Raw genomic sequence first — 25,424 nt, 5'->3', positions numbered from 1 at the left:
ATTCATATCTGCTACAAGAAACGTTACTCAAAGGTTTAGCCTAAGAGTTGGTCATTTAAACTTTTGCACAATAAACTACACATTTGAGTAGCTCTTTTGCCAAACTCCTCAGTTGTGTTATGTTGTTCGGTTGCAGTTTTAAGAAAATTTAATTGGTTTGCTGCCCTTGTGTTCTCTCACTCAGTCCACAAGAGGACCAAAGGGGGCAATGTGGTAGTGCAACAACTGCAAGACTGACCTACTGACTTTGAAGAGGTAGCAATGCACGGTAGAAGTTTTTCCATCGCTCACCTAAACAAAGGCGATTTTGTCCCGTATTTTTCCACGTTAGTCCGAAGCACCCTTATTTCGTAATTTATTTTTGTTATTTTTTTCCGCGTGCCTTGCCTTGCCCTGCCCATGGCCCAGCCTCCCGCGCGGCCGAGCCTACTTCCTGGTGAATCAGGCAGCTCCGCGTTGTCGTAGTAGAGCAGTGTGGGGCAAGTGAAGTGAAGGCGGAGGTGGTAGTTGTTGATGATCTGAAAACAGCATTTAGTATTCCTATTTTTTATTACATATTTATATTATTGACGTTTAAAAGCCAAAATGGGGAGCACGGTGATGGAGAGCAGCAAGGACAGCTCAAAGAAAATGCCAAAAAGGAAAAGAAGTCTACGGATTAACATGCCAGTGAGTCGGTGAAGTATCAACTCATTTGATCTTTTATGCAAACATATTTAACCTGATGAACTTTAAATGATTTTGATTGTTTTCGTTGTAGCCAGGAGCACAGTTGCTAAATTTTGATCATGATATCTGACAGTTCCTCCTCTTGTGCTATGTCATGGAAGAGTCATCATTTTTGCCATTTCTGTTTTATTTCTCCACTTTATAATGTTAATCTGCACATAACAGTATAAAATATGATTATAATGACGCTAACGGGTTACTTTAATGCTACTGACCACCCAGATTTAGTTGCTGTTTATACTTGGGGGCATCTTAAGTTGGATTTGGTGCAAGTTCTAGGAAATCTGTTTATATCATAACAATTTTCATGAGAATGCAAGAAGTTGTCCTGTTGCATTCTTAAGTAAAAATGCCCTGTAAATCCACTGTAAGCAACACTAACTCTATTATACATTCAAATAAGCACTGTCATGGAAGTCAAAATAATGACATTATCTAGGAAAATGCATGCAACAGTCAAATCTAACTCCCAGAAAATGTAAATAATGACAATTTAAGGTCACTTGTAACTGTTGTGTGTAATCTATGACTGTAAAGAAAATGTTAACCCACTATAGACCAGCCCTGTCCATCAGTTAATTGACTAAAAAGTGGCCTTGTGTGGCCACTGACAAAAGATGGCAAAATTATTAGGATCTTGCTCAAAAGCTACTGCAGACAAATGCTAGTAAACTGCATCTTTATAAGTGAAAAGTCAGATTAAACTGTCCAGTCACTTGAACCAACTCACTCCATAGCACAAGACCAGATCACCAATGAGGTCTGTGGGGAGGTGACCTTGGATTTTTTTTCAGTGCCAAATATCTTTAATGCCATATACTGTGGATCATTCCAGGCAAAGCAACAACAGCTCCATGGAGACAAGCAGAAAGGTTACATAATGCATATTTATGTGGTTTGATTATTTTTATTGGTATGTTGTTGTTCCATGAAATCATGTATCCAAGCTTGCAATCGATATGTTTACTTTTCAAACATCCAAAAATCCCAATCTTGATTCTAATGCCTTTTATACACACTTTTTTCAACCTCAGACATACAAGTGAGTTAATCCTAAACTAGACACTCCACCCCATTGTCATTTAAGGATGGGTCAAATGTGGACAAACCTCTCTACAGGCACAAACAAGTAATTTTCTCTGTTAATTACTACTGTTTTATAATGAGATATGCAGGTTAGTTGGTAGACCATATCCACTGCCTGCTCTACTTTTGTCCTGCTTTGAGTCTAACCTCATCTGGGCCCGTGCCAGTTAATATCATTAGCCTCTTGGGGAAGCGTCGTCTTGGATTTCTATGATGCCTTCTGGTACCATTGTGTAAAATACGGTATCCCTTTCCTGGAAAACCTACACGTGAAGTTCACCTAATTGCATGTGTAATGAGCTGTCAGCGACCTTGTGTGGCAGTGAGGGCACAAAGAGGTATACAGACAGAGGGCCGATATTTGCAGTTTTTAGCATATCGGCTATCGGCCTTAAAGATGCACTATGTAACTTTTTGGTCTGGAGTCCGTCACTTGCTTGTTTCTATGGAGATGTATTTCTCTACCTGGAATATTCCACAGAATGCCATTTAAAAGCTCTACCTTACATTTGTTCAATTACAGGTGATTTTATAGCTAAAAAAATATCTAGAGAAGCATTCTGACGACTGTGAGTAGGATTGCCTCTGCACAGATCTGACCTGTAACTCGGTCTGTTTTTTTTCTCCATGAAGATAGAAAGGTTTAATACTGTACCGTGAAACACCAAAAAAATTAGCCTGTGCTGGAGATTTAAAGGTGCACTGTATGATTTAATTTTGGCCAGTCTGTTGCCTCAAGAATCCACAAAAATTGAGATGAATGCACAAAATTTGATTACACAACTCTCTGATATATTTATGGTAAACAAAGGGCTGTGGGTGAATTCTTAGTAAATTTAAATGACATGATTTCAGCAAAATAATGAAAATATGCCCTACATATCAGCCCAAGAATACAGGCAGGGCTTATTGGCCATTGATTGCTCTGGATTCTAAGTAAACAGTATCAGTATTGACCATGAAAGAGGCCATATCACTCGATCTTTAATGTTACCCTTTGGTATGGGGAAGAGCTGTTTTGTTACAAGGCCATCTGCGCTGCTGGTGGAACATGTTTATCTACTTCCTGGGTGTATGCTAATCTGCCCGGTGTGTTAATCACTTCACTTTCACCGTGTCCTTTTGACTCATCTACCAGACAGATGGATTACCAGTTTGGATAGAGGTTCACAAAATGTGGTGCAGGTACTAGGGTTGTCGAAAGTTGTCAAAAATCAGATACAAATCAATGCTAAAACTTAATGAACTTTTCCTGAATAGCTTTAGAATGATGTAGTATAAAACCACAGACTATTATACGCCCATACTACCTGGATGACTGGATTACACAGATATGAAGTCACAGGGTAATACAAAAGAAAGCACTATTTTTAATGTTAAAAATCACATTCTACTGGCTAAATAAATGTTTTTATTATCATCATGTTATCAAACCTTTTCTTTAGTATCAAAAGTAAGATTACAATTTTAGTATATAAATAGTAATGATTACTCTACTAACTGTGACTCACTGGCTATAAAAGAAAGTAACTATCAAAATAATGGAGTAAGTAAGTTTGTTTGAAGTATAGAGACTGTAAAACACCTACCAAAAAACATTTTATAACAAAGACAATGCTGTAATAGAAACAAAATGTCAAAAAAGAATAAACAATTTCAGATTTTTATCAGTAAGACTTTACTTTATTTGTAGATATTGTCTCCCCTAGGAACCTTAAGTCACCATATTTCAGCCTTTATTTGGTTGATTATGTATTTAAAAAGACTCAATATAAATTATCTGTCTAATAAAATAATTTCTAGTTGCAACCCTACAAGCACAGCAGTTGTTTTATCAAAGTTTATTTTTTATATTGATTTCAGATTTTATCAGCAGACACAGTTTGTACAAGTCCATGACCTAGAACAGTGGTTGCCAACCTTTTTTTTGTATTCCCAAACAGAAGTCTGAGGGTTGAGATTCACTTCCTCCAGTGCATATTGTTGTTGTTTCCTTGGGCAAGTCACCTGATCCTGACCTGGCGCACATTGATTCTGGTTCAGATTTGGTTTAGCTTTAGATTAAACCTTGTTAGTGCAGTTATAATCAGGTTTGCTAGGTATGGCCAGATAGGACTTGCCAATTTGGTAATCCCTTCATCTTTAACGCCTACTGCTCTCTTTTTCTTGCAGGACATTGGTTCCTTTGGCTTCTCACAAACCGAAACGAGCAGCTCCTCTAAAAGTGCCACTCAGGTAAAAACAAAAAACTTGCGCCATAAAAGCAGGAAATTGCGGTATATTTCATTGTGCCCATTTGACTGTTTGGATTTTTGGTGAGAAACTGGCCAAATATGAAATTAAACAAGGCTATTTAACGTAATTTGCCAACCTTAACTGGCTCGTACCTCCATTCCTCCCACTGCACTAGGCCATAGGAACATCATGTACAGGAAACAGATTTTTTTCCTATTGACAGTCGCACTGCACTCCATAGCCACACACTAATTCATTCAGAGAAAACACAATTATAGTGAAAATTCTTTGTTATGGCTAGGCTGTGTTGTAGAATTCAGATTGATAAATACCAGCCTAGCTAAACCTCTCATTTACTGTTGCACAATGGCAATGAAGTGTTGGCAAACAGGGAAGGGTGTGGGCCAGCCTGCGAAGATTTCACAGGAGCTTGGTTTAAACACAGAGTGTGAGATCTGTCAGTTATTTTAAGGAATACAAGAACACAGAAGCTAAACTAATCTTGATACAATTAACAATAGCAATGGCAAGACAAACTTTACTCTTAAAGGTCCTATATTAACGCACAATTGACTCTTGTGAGCTTGTTAGAATTACGTAATCTTAAACATACCTTGAGTTGTGTTTTGTTTTGTTGACGCATGTTTCAGTAATTATTTATTATTTGTCAAGTTAGCAACTACCTTTTACCTTTTGTTCAGCAGGGATCGGCAGTCCCAGGGCTAGCCAAATGAGCCTAGTGAAGGTGTATGCATTTTAAAAACACATTGTTTTACCACACATCACAAGATGGAACAGAGTGTTTCCTGTTTGAGAGAAGAACTCAGCCTAAATATGCAGGATCTGTGTGTTAAATATGTGTGAATGAAACAAAAAACAACCTCGGGTATGTTTTTGATGAGGAAACAACACTATATAGACATAGATCTGAAAACAGTATAATATGGGAGCTTTAATCTGAACATTTTAAGAGATGTCATAAAACAATTATATTGCGCACTTGCTGGAGGCATGGTGGGTCTATTTTTATGTTATTTTCTGCTTTAACAGCTTCTACTTCCACTGCTGCTACTGCTACTCATGGTACTACTACTGCTGCTACTGCTACTAGTACTACTCCCACTCCCACTAGTACTGCTACTGCAAAATTCAGGATGCTACTACTACTCCTGGTGCTACTAATTGCTACGGTTGCTACTATTGTGGTTTGAGAACTATGTCAATTATTTTGTACTTGCTGTAAAAAAGAATAAGAAAAGAACTATTCATCTTTACACAACCTTATCAGATTAAGGTAGCAATGATAATATTTCCATTGCATATTCCTAGTAGTGTGCTTGTTGGGATGGTACATAAACAGTTAAAAGATTTGTGGTGGGTGGAGGCTGCATCTGTCTCCAGTTAGATTGGCCGGCGTCTGTGCTGTTTTGTTTTGGTAAATGTAGAGCAAATAGATAGGGAGGTCTCAGTTTGTTTACAAGATATTGGCCTTGCAACACAGCTTCAGAGTCAGATCAGGAGAAGTATTTCAGTAATGGTGTATAGCTTATCTTATCTGACCTAGACCTTTGCTGCACTTTGTACTACTGCTATGAAACCAGCTCTATAAAGTCTATATAAACAGGTTTATGAGGCACAAAGGAGAACTAACATCCTACACAATGTGCTATAAGCAGATCAAAAATTAATCTCTCTCTCACTTTTTTATTTGAATATTGCAGCAACAACAACAACGATGTATGTAGATCATAATATGTAAATCCTAGATTCAAAAGATACAATACACAAAATTGATTTCTGTGAGCTTTAAGGCCATGTTATAATGCTGTTTCCTCATCAAAAACATACATGGAATTGTGTTAGTTTTTTTACTAATATTACCCCCGAGGTTGCAGAAATATCACTTTTATATCCTAAGTTGTAAGTAAATGTTAATATTTTATTATCTCTTTTTTATTATAAACAATATACTTGATATTTTTTAGAACAACACTCACACTTCGCAGTTGTTTTGATAGTCTGCCTACCTATTTGCTATAAAGTAATTTATTGCACTCTGAATATTTCACATGTCTGCTCCATCGCCTCTGACCCGTTCACACAAACCTGCTGAAAACCACTGTATACAAAACCACACATGGGTAACTCTGTCTTGTCTTTCCAGGGAGAACGTCTCACAAGATCGGCGAGCCCAGTCAAGTCGCCGTCAGTTGGTTGCCCGGGTAACGCCTCAGCTGTTCTCCCTAGCCCCCAGTCTGCTCCCGCACAGCCAAAGACGGGTCCCCTCACACCGAGAAGCATTTTCCCCTTCCCCTCCAGCAACACGGCGTCACCCAAATCCCCCCGCCGCCTCAGCTTCAGTGGTATCTTCCGTTCATCTAGCAGTGCAGCACCTTCAGCAAGCATCAAGATCTTCAGGAATAAGAAGGGTAAGTGCAAGGGTCAAAAACATGTGGCCTTTTCAAAATGTCAGGGTGGAAGACGGAGTGGTACCAAAATGTTGTGAGGCATCAGTTTGAAGGGTGGATTACCATAAATTTAATTATAAAAAACTAAGTGATTTGGTGGTACAAAATTGGACCCAAAAAAAAGTAGAAGACTTGAATGTCACAGTAACCTCTTATCGAAGATTCATGTGGGTTTCCTGTTTGTGTGCTAAAGCCACAAAAAAGAATTTGAGCATTGATTTGAAGTGTGGGTGTGCATATTTTGCAATGTAAGAAAGGAGTTAATTTGCAAGATGTAAATTTATCTTGCAGTAGTTTTACTGTACCTACAATTGACATGTAATCATTTAAAAGACAAGCATGGATGTTTTTTGAAAAGCAAAGATGCCAAAACATGAATAATTACAGGCTTCTGAAATTGTGCTGTTTAAATCCATTTTGTAGAACTATCTTAAAACCTTTTGCTGATGTCTGCATGATGTTACCATGTTAACTACAGAAATATTCCGCCATAAAAATGTATGTAGAAGACCCCCAGCTTGATAGGACCGAACAAGAACAGGTTTACCGTTGTGCCTTTTAAAACTTCACAATGATATACTATCATTTTGTCCATGTTAGAAAGTAAAATAGAAATGTTGAGAACAAGGTTTCACTTCACAGTAAGCTTCCCCAGCAGGCAATAGCTCTCCCATCGCTGTCTCGTGTTTGAACTTATTGCGTTGTAAGTTATTACACAACAGCCTGCCTGTCCAACAGCAGAATCAAAGCTACATTAGAGATGAGTCATATGCTTTTGGCTCAAACTAGTTTCCTCTCTCCGTACTTTCTTCCAGAGTTGGCTGCAGGCTGTGGAAGAGTTTAGCATTAATGGTCACCAACATAAAAACACCAATGAAATAGCCATAAGTTTATAGCAGTTTAGAGCTGATTTTTGTGTGTGTGTGTGTGTGTTTGTAGACACTGCTTACGTTCACTCCATTTTCTGATTAGACATAATAATAATACATTTTATTTATTAGGCTCCTTTCTAGACACTCTACATTAAAAAATCCGAAAGCATTAATATAAATATACAGTAGACATGTTTTTTTCCCCCCTAAACCCATGCTCTGCTGTAATCACAGGTTGTTTTTGTATGTGCTCTGCCTCTACCACTAGGCGGTGCTACAGTCTCAGATGTCTTTACAGCTTCTGAAGTTCAGTAGCCACCGTAGAGTGTTTATATATGGTAGCCACATTTGCAGCGTTGTTTAATGTAATGAATATTTTGTGCTTACTATAATTACAGTAACATTTAGTGTAAACCTCTTTTTGCGTAAGCACATATTTCCTTATGTGCACAAATATGATCAGAATGCCTCCACACATTGCTAGTTCACATAGGTTTCCCCATTGGCCTGGACATTGTCAGTCTCTGCTGCTTTCCTAGCCTTATCTGGAAGTGCAGGCTCCCGCTCCTCACTCTCTGTTGCTACTCTAAGCGGCTGTGTGTTGACCGTAAATAAAAGGAACTGGGCAGTTTTGATTTCCAAATTCATAGAATGCATCCCTAAAAGGACTGAGGAGTTTTTACTTAGAAGGAAAGAAGCATTATAGATGAGGGAAGGTCAGGCACAGTTGGAGTTTGGGATTATTTGGATTTATTTATTAGGAATATTAGCTAGCTAGAGTATCGTCTCTTTACAAGCCTGCAGCAACTTTTTGTGTGTACTTAAATCTTTGTACTTTCTGAATGTCTCTTAAAAAGTTATTTGCTATCACATAATTTCAACACTCCAAATATAGGCTACCACCAGTCATTCCCTGTTAGCTAAAAAGGTCCCTGTTACCTACCTATCTATTGGTTGTTTTCACATTCTAGTATTTGAAAGTTGACCCTTATCAATTTTTGTTAGGAATTGGGTCCACAAACCTGCAGTATTATTAATGATAATATTTAATCTGACAACAATCATGCCTTTGGAGTTTAATAATGGCATGTCTTTCTGATCCTGTTGCGAAAAAAATTATTTAACTTTTGCTTATTTATGATAACATAAAAGATTTTGTGCCAGTTTTTGTTTCATGTGAATCTGTAATCTGACAGTGATACAGCAAATTTCACCACAGAATTCTGACCTCTCCTCCAGCTCAGTTTTAAACTATATTCGTTGTACAATGTTTCATGTCATGTGAACTCCACCTGTTGCAAACTTCATTTAAAATCTGTGTAGTCAATCAGTCTATAATAGCAGAGCTTGCAGGCTAGTCAAGGTTAAATTTTCCATGTAGCCAGCCACAACTAGTCTGAATGAATCTGCTTGCCCTCACTGTGTTAAGTACATTATCAGTTATTTAATACTTTTGTTTACACCTTTTATATTGAATGTCTATACCATATTTACTTAATGATTATTTTACTTCCTCTGACTCACTGAACTGCTCCATTACATAACTTGTTCATTCATGGCGCAGGCTAAACCTGGAGCTCTCATCTGTTCAGGGGACATGATGCAAGTGGAAGCCTTCTTGATCAGCTGACCGCACACGGGACTGTCCCTCTCAAATGTCAGCCCACTTAAAACAGCGGAAGTAGGTACCAGTGGAACCAATCAAGTTTTAGCATTTGCATCAGCCACAACGCTACAAACTGGGGAGTGCTTTAGCCTATACATTTCACCGCCTGGAGACAGAGTGGGACAGATGTTGCTGTGCTGAATCTGCTGCTCGGAGTTAAAAGAAGGAAGGCAGGGCAAGTGGGGGCGGGGTTGAAAGGAAGCTTCAACCAATCAGGACGCGTTCCTCAGAGACTAGCCTCCTTTTACAGGCTGCTGACAGGCTTGCTATATTAAAGAAACACCACCCTCAGCTGCACCTGACAATTTACAGTAGCAGTTCCGCAAAGGGAAGAGCCAGCAAAGCCCGACTTGCTTCTCATTTGCATCACTTTTGTCAACAGGAAGAAACTCAACAATTTGATGCCATTCTATTCAATATAAAAGTTACATACTTTGTTTACACTATGTTCTTCCTAAAGGATATCTCTCTCCAGCAAACTTCTTAATAATTTTGAGGACTTGTTTTATATCTCTCTTGCCTTTTTTGCATAACTGGAAGTGCTGGACCATACTTGATGATCAGCTTGGAGTTTACACAGATTTCCTTGCAGTATTTTTAAAGTAACATTATTTGTAAACAGCATTTTTCTCAGCATGAAGTAACTTTTTAGGTTACACTTTTTATTCTTATGGTCATGGTCAAATTTTCTATCGAACCGACCACCCACTGACCCCCATGAAAAGGTTTGGCAGCCTGAGGAGGAGCAAGAAACGCAAGGAGCAAGATGGGCTAGGAGGTAGACAGCAGTCGGAGTCATCATGTCTCGCTGGTAGTAAGTCCTATAGTGCTGCTAAAGTTGCATGTGTTAGCAAAGTGGTCTTAGTTCAGCTACGGTGGCTTTGATTGTCATTTGCCTTGGCCTTAGGTTGCCTGTATGTATGTGGTTGGTCTCCTATTTCACACATGCTTGCAATGTATTCCCTCTCTAAGTTGAAAAGTGCTGAAGCTAGGTGCTACACAAGGGTAACTCTGTACACTGAGACCAGCCGTACTTTTTTAACTTCAAGTTTTTGACCAAATGGTTGTAATTTTAGGTAGCTGTTTGTTCCTCAAATATTAAAGTTTATACTAACTGACTCTAAATTGCGAATGTAATAGTAATCAGACTTCACAGTTAATCTCCCTAGACAGAATATGGTCAAATCAAAGTACTTGCCCTAAACTATACTATAATCATGATTGAGCTAACAGAATGTAATAATGAAATATATGGTATTAGCTTGTTGAGGCTGATCTGTCATTGACTTTACTGTGTATAAGTTTAGGGCATGAACTTGAGCTGTGCTGGGACAAACCAAGAGATCATCATAAAGGTAGTGAACGATGTGGCGACATGTTGACCGTTACATAAATCCCTTGATCCGTTGGAGACTTTTTACATTTCTCACTGTTTCCTGGCTTGGGGAGGATGTTGTCATCAAAAAATTTCACATGCAGAAATATTATTTTTGAAAGTCACATTGCACATTTATTTTATTTTTATTTTATCACCAGATGTACTTAATCTAGTTTGACTACTCTTCCAAACAAGTATTTTGATGGTGTGTACTAAACTATATTGGCCACCGTCCCATAGAAACATTGAATTTTACAAACTAGTCACTAATTGAGGTCAGTGGCCCCGTGTCTTGTCACCTCTCCTGCACTGTGTTGCCTCATTGTAGTTACACCAGTTTTAACCAGAACCCATACACAAACATAGCCCAGTAGTGATTTATCACGTTACATATTGGCCACAGATGGAGAGAGTAACAGTGCGTCCACCGAGCTCGCAGTCACCTCAGTGTCTCTCTGACGTCAAGCCCCTCATGACTAAATACACAGCCAGTTCCCCGGCGCTCCACTCTCATCTGATTTAATGGAGGCAGCGGAAAGCTTCTCAATGCTGCCATTATTAAATCAGCTCCAGCTATAAATTTGTATGGCAGCATCAACACTTTTTTTCAACACTAGTTTTGTTAACTTCAATACATGACAAAATATATACAGTATAATTATTGACTTTTAATTATATACATTTTACACACAGGATATGTATTTTTTCCATGTCATTTTGACACTTATTATTTTATGCCAAATCAGTTTGACAAACCTTTGCTTTATACAGTTGCTGGTACACATGAAAGCCCATTTCATTCAATTGAGTAATTCATATTTTATTAGAGTCATTACACATAACACTACTCATTCATTATTGCAACAATAATAATTATGTCAATACAATTATTGAAACCAAGAGCCAAGAGTGCAAAGTCTATGTGCAGAATTGAACTGGGACTTATTGATTTTTTTTTTTTCTTCTGGAGATTCCCTTCATGATATCATAAAGTCTTTTTGAATTCTATTTATAGTAGCACTTGATAACTGATTGTTATATTGATATAACTGTTTGATCCAGAGGGACATTACATTTTAGAGTACAATGTTACTAATAAAACTGGAATCAGAAGTTTTATTGCCATTGTCACAAACTAGAAACATGCTTTAGTGTTACAGAGTAGCATAAAACAAAGAATAATCATATAAACTTGATAAATAAAAAAAATAAGAGCATGCATTAAAATATGTTGAATAAAAATAAACTTTGGCATACAAAAAAACTAAAGAAAAATGTACTCTGTATGTCAGTTAAACCTCCCTGGCCTCATGTTATGACCTAACACACTGCCATAGACTTTCCTGGTTAAATAAAGGTTAAAGGTGCACTGTGTAACTTATTGGTTGGGGTTCCGTCACAAGCGTATTTCTATGAATATGTCAATGCTCTTTCTGGAATGTTCCACAGTATGACATTAAACAGCTACACCTTACATTTATTAAATTACAGATGGTTTTATAGCTCTCAAATACCTAGAAAAACTTGTCTGTTCTGGTCTCCCTAAAGATATAAAAGTTTAATGTTATATTGTGAAACATTCCAGACAAAGCAATACCATCTCCATGAAGAAAAGCATTTGAAGCACCCTTCACCAGAAAAGTTAATGCACCTTTAAATAAAAAATTTAAAAAAATTGTCAGTAAGTGTCCGGGTCAGTCCCCCTGCTGGACCATACTTCCTGTTTCCTGGGTGGTGTCAGGCCGTCCCCTTATACCCACACAGTGCAGAGGGCTCACTTCTACTCTTATCTGCTGCTGTGGAATGTGCCTCAGCAGCGCAGCTAAAATAAGAAGACCTACACAGAGAAAGCGAGGCATGCCAAAGAGGGCGGCTCTGTGCCAACCAAATGTCAGGAGCAGCCCCCCCAAGAAAAATGTCCGCCAACACGCTTCGCCAACCACTCTCGCCGATAACTGATTCCGACAGATCTGTGCAGTGTAGTGCAGCCATCGAAAAAGTTCTATAGGGTGCAATCTGGCTTTTTTGCTGTGTCATTTCAGAATTCAAAATAATCTCATTACATAATATCATTAGGTGCAAAATCAAGTCCATATCACGTCACTTGCTTGCACATATTATTTTTTAGCATAATTTAAAGGTGCGATATTGTGCAAATGAGTAACTCAGTAATCCTGCATTATTAGTCTGTCTATATCTCCAAAGCTCAAAATGCTCTGTTCCACCTTGTGATGTCATGAAGTGGTAATTTTCAAGTTAATAGCTACATTTTACCTCATGTTCAGTAGAGATAAAAACATTCCAGGGCTGAAATTATCCAAATGATTCTAGTGAAGGTGTATGGAGATTTACAAAACTACAGTGGAGCATTTCCTGTATTACCATATGACATGACAAGGTGGAACAGAAATATGCAGGATTTGTGTATTAAGTATGTGAGAATGAAAGAAAACGCAACTCCAGATATGTTTTTGATGAGGAAACAGCATTATAATATATATCAGAAAATAAGGTTACTTGGGCTCTTTAAATGGCTACACTTCCCACTGAGGCAGAAGATTAAATACTATAAATTATGTTTTACTTAATTTTTGTTATTGTTCTGAAACCAAATGATCAAGTTAAAGTATGTTACAGTGTCAAATCAATTAAATTCATAAAAGAAATTATGGTAAATTTACACAATTACGATTGTCAAAAATACTGAAAATCTGACACTTATCAGTACTAAAACTAGCATGAAAACTACATACTCATTTGAGCAGGTATCTGTACTAAAAAAGGAACATTCTTGAATAGCTTTAGAATGATTTTCAGCTGTCCCAGAACTATAAGACTACATAAACTAGTATATGTCCATGGACCACTATGGAACCTACTTGGACAATTGAGGGATTACACAAATATAAGGCCACAAGGTAATATCAAAGAAAATACTAAGTCTATTCCTTAATATTGAAATATAGTTTGAAATGTTGGTATTGTGACACTATAAAAAAAAAATAGCACTATAAACGGTACACTTCAGTACATTACAGTAAAGAACTATTGCACTGTTAAATAAGCTGTATAGTCAGTTTTCTCCGGTGACAGTTTCTCACCCTTTCTCACATCTGACATGATAAGAGTCAACTGGGAGTCCCATGATGTGCGGTGCGTAATGTGAAACATTTGCCCCACATCACAGCAGCCTGTCCATGTCTGGCCATAGAAATATGTCCAGTGTAAGGTTGTGACGTCAGCCATGAAGAGCTGTCATGTGAGAGCGTGCCCAAGCTGCATCCCAACACCACCAGATATGTAAATACACCTGACTTTTGGTTGTATGGGCCGTGATCAAATGGAAATGACTACTATATTTTGTATTTAAATGTTTTATTTGGTTGCAGCTAGCCGGGTTGTGACATTGCTTAAGGTCACCCATGTCGATGTAAGGGGAGCTCTCACTCCCACTTCTGACCCAGATCACCCCCACTGAGCGGCCGGAGCCCACACCAAGTTTAAAGAAACCACAGTTAGGAGTGTTAAAAGGCGATTAAACTTCTCAGATCTCTTTATAAAGATTTATCTGCCTCTTTACATTTTGCAACACCATCTTATATTGCAGGAAATAAAAACAATTGTTTCACAGATATCATTCTGACAGTATTCAAATCTATTCTTGGTTTAGCCTGTTCTGACTAATGCGTTTTATCTTGCTATGATCATCACAGGTCATCCCATATTACATAATTTTCTTTTGTTGCACTGTGTAAACTGGTTGACTGTTCCATAGGCATGAGGTTCCTGTTCTTGTCTATAAAAATAAATTGAAAATCTAATAAATATCTGAAGTTCTATCTGTTTCAGCACTTTACTTGATCTTTAAATAATACTATATTTAAATGACTGATACTGACCACAGAAGCTCATATTTGGAAGTTAAGCGGAAGATGGTAGACTTATAGCAAACACTGTATTATAACCAAATGACTGTGAGATTTATAGAGTGAGCCTATAAACTCTGTGTGTGGGTGGTTCATATTTGCTTTGTCCTGTGCTTCTGTGGGGACATCTCTTCTGTCATCAGCAGCACTGAGGCCAGGGCTCTGTCATCTATAACGCCTGTCAGGCCTTATGACCTGCTACACATTCCCACTGTAATACAACATGGCACAAGATTAATGCTATCTCAACGCAGACAATGCACTGCCACCTTGAAGCCTTCTAAGATTTCAGCACTCACAATACAACTTGTAATATAATATACATTTCATAAGATTTTCAGAATAGTTTTTTGTTGGCAGGGCTAGAAAATTCAACCCTTTTTTTGCCTTTTCACAGACTACCTCATCCCACTAATAATAAATTCTGGTAACGCTGCGGTAGTTTATAGACATAGTAATAGCTATCTAAGAGTAAAATGCATAATAAGTGCTGAATTACATCTTTGTTAGTATTTATAAAGTACTTTCAGTGCATTTTTGTCTTACAAATATTACGCTTTTAACTATTTTCTTCACATTAACAAAGTGGAAATTACAATAAATTACAATTTTATACAGTAAAATCTTCATAAGTATGAATATGTGTTTGAGAAATACCAACTAATAGCGAAGTAGCAGCTAATTGACTAATGTACCAGTTACCACTTAGTTAACAATTAATATGTGGCCCTTAAACCGAAATTCTCACCGAAATTCAATGTGGATTTGTACATTTCAGCTGCCATATATGATTAATTACTTTTGTGAACACAGTCTGAACACAGTTTTAGTTTTCCTTCGTTGTACACTCTGAAATCTTTTTTTTTCTCTTTTCTGTAGCTTCCGGTATCTCCACACCCCCTGCCACCCCCACACAAGCATCTAGTCAGCCCATCTTCACCCCGGAGTCGACGCCAAGTGGACCAAGCCCAGAGAGACTGGAGCCTACCACACGCTTTCGCTCCCTCTCCAACCCCCCTGACACGGGACAACGCCTCAGCCTCCCCCCCTCCTCCAAACCGCCGATTTCTTTATCATATTCTACCTCACAACAAGTGGGTCCTACACACAACATTATTATTATTTCAGATTTTATAATGTGATGATGTCGTACTTCCAGGTGGGGGGCAAGAGACATTTTTCCTGCTGGGTTTTAGATGATGTCAACAACATTCTATAGACCACTAATATTTAATATAGATGGGGGCAGCCAAATTAATATTGTTAAAATGCTGATTTTCCTGCTCCTACAGTGAGTTCTTGGGTCTCATGATAGGTCAGTAATCGAAATGACCAGGTTCAACATTTGTTAATTCACCTTTTTAGATATTTTATTTCAAAGTACAATGTAATCAATAGGGAAAACAGGCTCTTGCCCCTCATCTGGGAGTATGAAATCATCTCATTTTAGAATCTGAAAAACACAATTTGATAACACTGTCTTTTGCAATTAAATATCCAAAAAGTAAAATCACAAATGTTGAATCTGATTATTTCTGTAAGTGACTAAACACATTAACTTCCTGTATTACTACAAAAAAACGTTGTATTAATATTCCTTTTATCTGCCTCCCATGTGTATTAATTATTATTCTATCTATCTGAAATCTGAAATCCAGCAATGGACACAAGTTATACTTTTGACTTTGAACTAAGTACTGCTAGATGTTATAGTATTGATATTATTGTACAAGTGAATTATCGTAATTGGCAAAAGTTATAATAAACTAGATCTAACCTAGGGCTAGAAGAAACCTACACCAGGTCTGAACCATCACAACTAAACCTGGGGCGACAAGTGTGAAAGCAGCCATACACAATATTCAAATTTAGCTTCATTCAAAACGGCTATTTCAATTAATATTACATTTTCAATTTAATATTACATTTTCAAGATAGTTTTACAAAACTCCTCAGCTAGCCCTCCTGAGAGATTTTGCATGGTGCATAGAAAACCGGTCCAGAGGTGATTTGCATAGTTTGCAGCTTTAGGATGAGTGTGGCATTGACTGGGATGACCTTGAGGTGAAGAATTGCAGTAGTCTGTGAATTCTTAAAATGGGGCAGTGTCTTTGATCCAATGGTGCACTGCGTCTATTCGCCTGCTGTTTAAAAAGACTTGAGTTCCTTCGATTGCACAGCAGGAAAAGGGAGCCTGTGGTGATGTGAGGTGTTTAATATTAACTTTGTTTTATATATTTTGTATCCATCTTTCTTTCTGTGGCATACACTTTTCAAAATATTATTTGTTATAATTATAATGATGTTTAAACAGTGGCATGGCACTTTAACTGTCAAATGGAATTGAAAACTCCATCAAAAATATCAGTGTTATGGTTTTAATATCATGCAGCTTCACTCTTTACTTTTAGTTGCCTACAGGAGCTATGTCCCCGTTCTCCAAGCATCTCTCTGGTATTTTAATGAATAATTATCTGTAGAGCTGTCGTGGTGTGTCAGCTCTGAGTGATGGTGGACTGAAGCCAGTGAGGACAGATCAATATTTCATCACTAACATAGTACTCTGGTGATATTAACACCAAGGACAAGATTGTGGCTGGTGAATAATGGCCCTTTGCTCCTCTCCCATCAAGACTCAGCTCTGAATAATCCTTCAGTTGTATTTGAATAAAACCACTTTGTTTATTGGCCGTGTTGGTGTGAGTTTGCAGAGCTATGGTCCCACTGTGATGCAGCAGAACAGATTTATGAGCGCGCTGGCTGCTTTTTGGCCTGAGAATCGCTGTGTCACCATCACAGGACGACACCAGGGACTGTTTAGCATTCGAAAACTGAGGCACAGGCTTTTCCATACTGCTGCGCTGGTTTGCAAATGAGGAACCAAGGGAAATGGTATAGCAACAGGCAAATTACAGTATATGCAAATACACATCTCAACATGACACAGCATTTATTTAGGGATGTAAATATGTTGCAACTAAGATGTCTGAATTTATTTTTGCCTATGCAGTGCCTCACAGGATTCTTTGTACCAGTGTCGTGTTACATGTCTTGGTCGTAGTACATTTGACTGTAATGATCTGATAAGGCATCCCCAGCTTCTTGCTGCTAAGCAACGTGGGGATTTCCTAATATGGTGAGGAGGGTGTCCAGTTTGTTGTGCTTTTGAGGGGTGTCTCCAGCGCGTGTAACTTCCTGCTTTTTTCACAACCTCCACGTGAACTTGTCGCGCCGTGGTGAGTGCTTTTTGTCGGATTAGTGCTCCAACAATGCTCCGTGTGTTTCATTGTAGGAGGATTAATTGAAACACGCCGGTACAGGAGCCGTACGCTTGTTTTGCTTCCCCCTGCTGCAGCCATTGGATCAGGACTGTTCCACTCTCTCCCTTAAAGGGGTGCGCAGTCTAATAATAATGACGCTAATGTTGCGCCACTGCTCCTCTGGATTTTTGTTGCCTTTGTAAATTAAGGAAAATAGGCCAAGAATTGTTTGCTCTGTAAAGTCCAAAGGCGTAGAGTCGTGCGTCTGCTCCGCGCGGTGCGCACGTCTCGCGGTCTGGTCGCGGAGAAAGTCGCTTCACCCTCGGCTCAGTAACAGTTTGCAGGAAACTTTGTCGTGCTGCTCGTGCGTTGACAGCGCTGTGCCTGGTCCCGTACTGTCCAAACTACAAACGTGCCTCCTTCTGTCCGCAGGTATACGGTCTGTTCGAAGGCATGCTGGAGAAACTTGAACTCGATGATGATGGTAAGTGCCGTTTTGGGCGCAACATAAACGCGATTCCATGATGTCAGCAAATCAAAGAGTTAAAGTCATTGAGCTACACTGTATGTCTCTCTCTATCATCTAGTCACATTAACCAGTGTTCATTTCTCAGATCTGTCTCCCCACAGTCTTTATTAATGGTTTATGAAATCATAACTCACATTTTGTCTCAGATATTGAATAACTGAATTGCTATTGTAGATACATACTTGGGTTCAATGATCCAAAACAAATAACAAAAATCACAAAAGTCTCTCTTCATGACTGCAGATTGCAGTACTACCTGTACTTGCGCAGAGCCATTCTCCCAGTTAAACTCTGCAGCACTAGATCCAGAGCTTAATGGTTGTTTGGGAGGGGGGGGGGTTATTTTCCAGCTCTCATTATGGCTTTCCTGTGAGATTTCTGTTTGGTTTGTTTTCCAGCTGCTGAACCAGAAAGTGATATTTACATGCGCTTTATGAAATCCCATAAGTGCTACGACATTGTTCCCACAAGTTCCAAGCTGGTCGTCTTTGATACAGCTCTCCAAGTTAGTATTTGCCTTTGTCTTCATTTTCTAATTGCTTTTCATATGTCTGAGACTGTTACGTGTAAATTTGTGTGAGAACCAGTAGAATTCAAGTTAATGTTTCATAAAGAGGGTAGAGTATTTGTATATCAGAGTGGGTTGTATGCAGATGTCTTAAAGCTGTTAAACAATAACCTGGTACAAGTCTTTGATGTGTGAATTTTTAGCCTCTAAATTCACAGAAGCGTTTGGGCAGAATTCTTTCAGAATTTCAGACCTGATCAAATCTTTATGCAGGAAAATTTATTTTTCTTGTGTGAAGAGACATTTGTATCTAAGAAACTAAAACATTGTTTGTTTACAGGTTAAAAAGGCATTCTTTGCTCTAGTCGCAAATGGGGTACGAGCCGCTCCTCTATGGGACACAGAGAAGCAAAGTTTTGTGGGTAAGAGCAGCAACTATCTTCAGTTGTTTCTGAATTATTACATTTTTTGTCACTAAGCTTCCCCTATGGTATGGATAAGATATTATTGAGCTAGATCACAGTTTGCTTTGTTGTAGTTTTCCACGTTTAGAACTTTATGATAAACAATATACGGTATATTTTTTTCAATCTGTGATCATAAAATGCCTTTGCTTTGTTCTTATTACTTCAAATTTAACATAGAGAGAAATTTACTTTTTAATGCTTGTGGTTGCCCTTGGTGGAGCCCAGTGCTATATTGAGCAGAACTCATAGCTGTCATAAGCCATTAAGCCTAGTAACGACTCTGATGTTGAAGACTTGAGTTTTCTCTGCAGACTCTTAAGTTAAGCAGAACAAGTCAAAAGACCTATCACGATAATTACTATATCGACTTATCGTTCAGTATATGGTGGCTGGAACAATATATTTTTGGGGTCAGTATTTATCGTGTGGACATCTACTGGAAAACTTTGGTTATTTTTTAGTATGTCAAAGCCAAACCTGTGACATTGACATTGTAGCCACAGCTTGATTTGCTTTGTGGAGTTTATTGCAAGTCAGTCAGTGATGAATTATAGATGTGGAGCTGTGTGAGGAAAAAACATGGGGGCAGTGAATGAAGTGGTGCCTGTGCCACACCCCAGCTGTAACACTCTGGCTCTACTACACACAACTGTCTAAGGCCTGTTCAAACGGTGACCTTTTGTCTGATCTTTCTCTGGTTATTGTTCTCAGGAATGCTGACAATCACAGACTTCATCATTATACTACACCGGTACTATAAGTCCCCATTGGTAGGTAAATGCTTTTGCTGTGTTATCACTTGTTAACTTCATAAAAAAAAAAAAAAAATACTAAAATTAAATGTGTTTTTATATTTTTGTCTCAGGTGCAAATATATGAATTAGAGGAACATAAGCTCGAGACGTGGAGAGGTAAGGATCGCGCTAACTACAAGAAAGATCCATTTGCAATAGACATTTTCTGTTCAATGTTATTTCTCCACAGAGGTTTACCTTCAAGCAACATTCAAACCATTGGTCAACATATCTCCTGATGCAAGGTATGTTTAACATAGCTAATCTTAAGTCATGTACATGTTTAGGCTGTGTATTTAGGGTGTCTGTGAGTTACTAAAAGTCATTAAAATATATGAAATCGCAAAACCTAACAAGCACTGTAGGCATTGGCCATATTTTCTTTTTTGCTTTGTATTTTACTGCAAATCTTAAATAGATTTTAAATGACTCATTAACCAAAATTACAAAAATATGGTCCACCTGCATGGACCATGTTATAATTTTTGTGTTGTTGCAGCCTTTTTGAGGCAGTGTACACACTCATCAAAAACAAAATCCACCGTCTGCCTGTCATCGACCCAGTCACTGGGAATGCACTTTATATTCTCACGCACAAACGGATCCTCAAGTTCCTTCAGCTTTTTGTAAGTTGACCACATTATTATGCATAACTGCTGCCCCCTGCTGGTCAGTGACTAGAAAAAAACTTGATTCTAATGAAATGAAACAATACGTTTCTTCGATGTGTTACAGATGCGCGAAATGCCAAAGCCAGCCTTTATGAAGCAGTCTCTGGGAGAATTGGGCATCGGCACATATCGTGAGATTGCTTTCATCCACCCAGACACTCCCATCATCAAAGCACTTAACATCTTTGTGGAGAGGAGGGTGTCTGCACTGCCTGTGGTCGATGATGCGGGTAAGGCCTAGTCTCGACCATAGACTCTTCTGCTCTTATTAGCTATGACTCTTCTAAAATCTCATTTGTTTATAGGAAAGGTCGTGGACATTTACTCCAAGTTTGATGTCATTGTAAGTTTCATTTTGAAGTATACTGTTTTATTTTAAAATTAGGCTACTGTTGTTGCTAAGGTGTCAGTAATACAGGAATTTAATATTTTAAATGATTTTCCTGGTGGCACATTCTTGTCTTGAAGCACGTATACAACACTAGTGTATTGTATTCCATTTTAGCACTTCGATGAACTGGGAGGTAAAAAAATAAATAAAAAAGCTGCCCTCTCAGTCCACAAACCCCCCCAAAACCAGCAGATTTTGAATGCATGTTCATTAATGGATGGATATTTGTTCAGAATCTGGCTGCTGAGAAAACCTACAACAACCTTGACATCACAGTTACCCAGGCTTTAAAACACCGCTCCCAGTACTTTGAAGGAGTCGTCAAGTGCCATAGGATGGAGACATTGGACACCATTGTGGACAGAATAGTCAAAGCTGAAGTGAGCATCCATCATGATTTATTAAACACTACGAATAAGCCAGAAGCTCATCTGTCTTCTGCATGTGGCAGGTGCATCGGCTGGTGGTGGTGGATGAACACTCCAACATCGAGGGCATCATCTCCCTGTCGGACATCCTCCAGGCCCTGGTGCTCAGCCCGGCAGGTATAGATGCTCAGCACTGACACCCCACCCCCCTCCACCCCGGACACTGAGCTCTCCCCCCACCCTGCCCCATAGCCCCGGCCCAGGTAGGACACATGGCCTCCGGCTGTGAGAGAGCATGCTGTCTGCCTGCAGGTTTGCCCTGCTGCGGGGTGCACTGTCAAGATCTACACGATATCATTTTAGGGACGACATCACTGACAGGCAGCAGGCTTAAAGATATTGATTGGAATGTTTAATAGGACTTTGCAGAGTTTCTGTTTTTAACTCAAGGATGGGGTTATTGAAATGAATAAATTCAATACTAGGAGTAGATCTTTATGACAAATAATAAATTCTGGATATACAATTCAGTAACTGACAGTAAATTTGTCTAGGGCATCTCAGTTTATTCACAGTTAATTGATAATTTTGATTGTCCAGAACACAATATGAGCATTATAACAAATAAAAAATTTTAACAATTTTGAAACAAAAATAATTTATGTCCAATATATGCTTCAACAGTTAAGTGCTATCTGACTGTTTATATTAACCTTACTTTATTCATTCAAAAAGTTCAGAAAGCTGGTCACATACTAGAGGAATGGTGACCAAGCCGATGTGAATGAAAGAAAATCAAGGATTTAATCATTATTTTTTTGGCCATGGTGCTGATAATAATTCAATTGTGATATTTTTCCTCACAATAACCATAACACTATAGTGACATCATATTAATATGGCTGCCAGGGAGGTCTGGGATCAACTTTGGACATCAGTAGTTTATCAGCCACACAAGGAACAAGTTTAACAGAAAAAAAAAAAAAAAAACTTTTAAGGATGCCAGTAAAATTCTTCTTTGGGAGTGCCATATTAATGAACCAGTGAAGTTGGTCTTTGGTGTTTGATTGTGGTTCATACTGTTTACTAAGTGCATGTCAGACTAATCACTTGTCAGCCGGGGTCCAAATCCAGCTGGGATGTTTTTACTGCATCAAAAGGAATGCCTAATCTTATATCTCTTAACCTTACTTTGAGATAGCCTACAGGCAATATCTTGTATTTTTGTTTTATAAAAATAAATAAAAAATTTTTGGTTTATATTGGATTGTATCTTACTTGTCTGACATATAATATTTATATTTTGCAGATGTACGTAAGGAGGAGACTGTAACGGAATGAGCTGCACCAACTGACATGGTGGGAGAACTGATGATCGAAGGTTGTTTTTGGGAGCTAGAGGCTGAGCAGAAACTGGACAGCCCGAAGGTGCCTGCAACACTGAAATGCACTATAGAGGCTGGGAAACCAAAGAGTTAGTTAAGAAGAGGTGTTCCTGCACTGGAGATAGTCCTGTTTGGACACTGATACACATGCAGACAGTATACTGTATATACTGTACATAGGCCACACTGGATCACACAAGGGCTCAGCGTGCTATGAGGGGGCTCGTTTGGCAAGGTCCACTTTTATACCAAAATAATACTGTGTTGTACAGATGAGGTTTAGTTGCTCTTGGAAAATGATATATTAGATAAGAAAAATGCTGTAAGAGAAGAATGATAGACTATAGAATATAGAATCCATTTCCTCAAGCCATGCTGGCTTAGCCATCTTTTATATTTTTGAAATGTTCATTGTAACTTGGTACTGTCTAACCCTTTTCATTTTTTTAAACTTTTTGGCTTAGTGTGTCTAGAACAGAACATCAGTAGCATCTATAAAAGTCTGGTGACCCCTTGTGGCTGGGCTGTCTTTGGTTTATATAATTTCTAATGTACACCTCTAGTGCTGCTATCTTTATCTTGTACAGACATTGAAAATGCCAGCTCATGAGGCTCGGGTTGATTTGGGCTGTACCAAACTGAACCCTACAGTCTATGACTGTACTTGGAATGAACTAGACCATAGATATGCATACACCCCCCCGGGGAAGGCGGGGCGAGTTAAGACGGGTATAATTAATGAGGGCTATGGAGAGAATTATGTTGTTGGTTTTTCCTCTGCTGCTGATTTTTGTTCATATGTTGCCAGTTGGATATCAATGAAACAGATGGAAATTACGCTTTACCTGGCAAATAGCTGTCTATGGCAGGGCCTCTCAAACTTATAGGGCCAGGGACTTGGAATTAGAGGTACTACAAACTCAACGTGAACAATTCGATGTGTTTAAATATGCAACAAAGCAAATCGAACTGCGGCCTAATTTCTTGGAGTGTTCATTCCTATTGGCATCACTGTCTCCATCCATGTATTTTGAAGTCCCTGTGCCTATTTGATGAATGTGGCCCTATGGAGCAGTTTTTATTTGTGCCTTGGTTTAAGCTGCCCCCATTTCACACCAACAGTATTGATATTTATCTTTTGTCAAATTGGTGCAATGATTTTAGTTTTATTTTGGAACAAATGAATGTGTATAATGCAGATATTAGATGGGGAATGTTACCTTTATTTATATGCAAATTAATATTCTCAGCTGGTACCATCTTTGACTAATAAAAAATGGACACTATCGGTAAAGCTTTATATAAATGAGGTATTTTTCACTGTTTGAGACCATTGTCCCTGATCTTGTAACAGAAATGGAAATGTGTGTCTTATCACAGAGCTCATCTCTTCCTTGGACTGTAAATAGGATTGTTTTGGGTTAAAATGTTGCAGAAAGCTTTATTTTTATGAATGTTTAAAGATTACAGCTTTAATGTTATCCTTTTGTAAATACACTGTACAAAGTAATTCAAAGAAACTTTCAACCAATGTACTGTAAAGCAAGCATGAAAAATGACACTTAAGCCGTATGAATGTTTTGTTTGACTTATGATTTTTCTGGCAGCGGAAAAATAAACAGACACTGAATGTACTTGAGTTTTGTGTGGGATTACTACTTCTGAAAGGTCCTACATTAAACAAAATTGACTCTTGTGAGCTCCAAGTCATGTTACAATGTTACCTCATCAAAAACATGCCTTGAGTCGCGTTTTGCTTCATTCACACATGTTTGAGTAAGCTTTTATTATAAGTGTGTCTACATCTCCAAAGCTCAAAATGCTCTGTTCCACCTTGTGATGTCATGTAGTAGTAGTTTTCAAGTTAACAGCTACCTTTTACCTTTAGTTCAGTTTAGATTGGCAATTCCAGGACTAAAATTATCCAAATAATTCTAGTGAAGTTGTATGGAGTTTAAAAACACAATGGAGCACTTCCTGTATTACCACATCATATCACAAGGTGGAACAGTGTTTTCAGTTTGAGAGAAGAACTGATAAACCTGTGAATGAAACTAAACACGTCTCCAGGTGTGTTTGTGATGAGGAACCATAACATAGATCAGAAAATGGCAAAATATGGGCCTATTAAATGTGCATTTGACATAATTTTATTATTTTTATAGGGGGTTAATTCTGAAGTGTTTTTTTTTTATTTTTTTTATTTATATATATAGTCAAGGCAGCTCTCCTTCCTTTCTTTTTTTTCTTATCCCGTGTGAAAAAGAATCATCTAATGCCTCTATAATACTATTCAACACTACTAGAAGCCCTGGAGCGCTGTCTTCGTGGCATGCTGCCCTGAGGATATCTTAAATCTGAGGTAGGCGCGGTGTGTTTAAGGCTGTTGGGAAAAGACAGCTTCTGATTTCAGCAGCTATAACTTACTTAAAATCAGCCCCTATCCCACATATGCCAAATGAACGACAACATTTTATGCTGGAACCACATGTCAGAAAAATTTACAGTACACTGAAGTCACTAGCTGCTTTTTTCTTGCCCAGACATGCTGCACTGTAAATAACCCAGTCATTATGTTTTATTATTATGTCTTTTTGTTAAACCTGTCACGTTAACAAATGTTGAAGAATGATATTGTTACAGAGACATATTGCGATGAAATGATAACACAAACTACTTTATGCCACTGAC

General features: G+C 38.3%; 1 protein-coding gene across 5 annotated transcripts; it reads left to right on the top strand.

Moving 5' to 3' along the window:
- The first annotated feature begins 445 nt into the window (after positions 1-445).
- On the top strand, positions 446-24,367 carry LOC110157254 (5'-AMP-activated protein kinase subunit gamma-2-like). Of its 5 annotated transcripts, none has more exons than XR_008631875.1 (16): positions 446-669; positions 3,988-4,050; positions 6,215-6,479; positions 15,240-15,454; positions 18,053-18,104; positions 18,548-18,654; positions 18,998-19,079; positions 19,836-19,894; positions 19,990-20,035; positions 20,109-20,163; positions 20,418-20,544; positions 20,654-20,819; positions 20,895-20,932; positions 21,214-21,360; positions 21,432-21,611; positions 22,658-24,367. XR_008631875.1 is itself a non-coding variant. In XM_055151532.1 (16 exons), the coding sequence occupies exons 1-16, from the start codon at positions 586-588 to the stop codon at positions 22,687-22,689; spliced, it is 1,632 nt and encodes a 543-aa protein (XP_055007507.1). In that variant the 5' UTR covers positions 448-585; the 3' UTR covers positions 22,690-24,367. The 5 variants fall into 5 exon arrangements, 4 of the variants coding, with proteins under 4 accessions (XP_055007507.1, XP_055007508.1, XP_055007510.1 ...); XM_055151532.1 differs by having other exon boundaries at positions 448-669; positions 21,432-21,525; XM_055151533.1 differs by lacking the exons at positions 446-669; positions 3,988-4,050; positions 6,215-6,479 and adding an exon at positions 9,192-9,870 and having other exon boundaries at positions 21,432-21,525.
- The last annotated feature ends 1,057 nt before the right edge of the window (positions 24,368-25,424 follow it).

This window comes from Boleophthalmus pectinirostris, unplaced genomic scaffold, assembly GCF_026225935.1.
Source record: "Boleophthalmus pectinirostris isolate CB_2022bp ecotype Guang Dong unplaced genomic scaffold, ASM2622593v1 HiC_scaffold_16, whole genome shotgun sequence".
NCBI lineage: Eukaryota > Metazoa > Chordata > Actinopteri > Gobiiformes > Gobiidae > Boleophthalmus > Boleophthalmus pectinirostris.
This window is presented reverse-complemented; position numbering and strand designations above follow the sequence as displayed.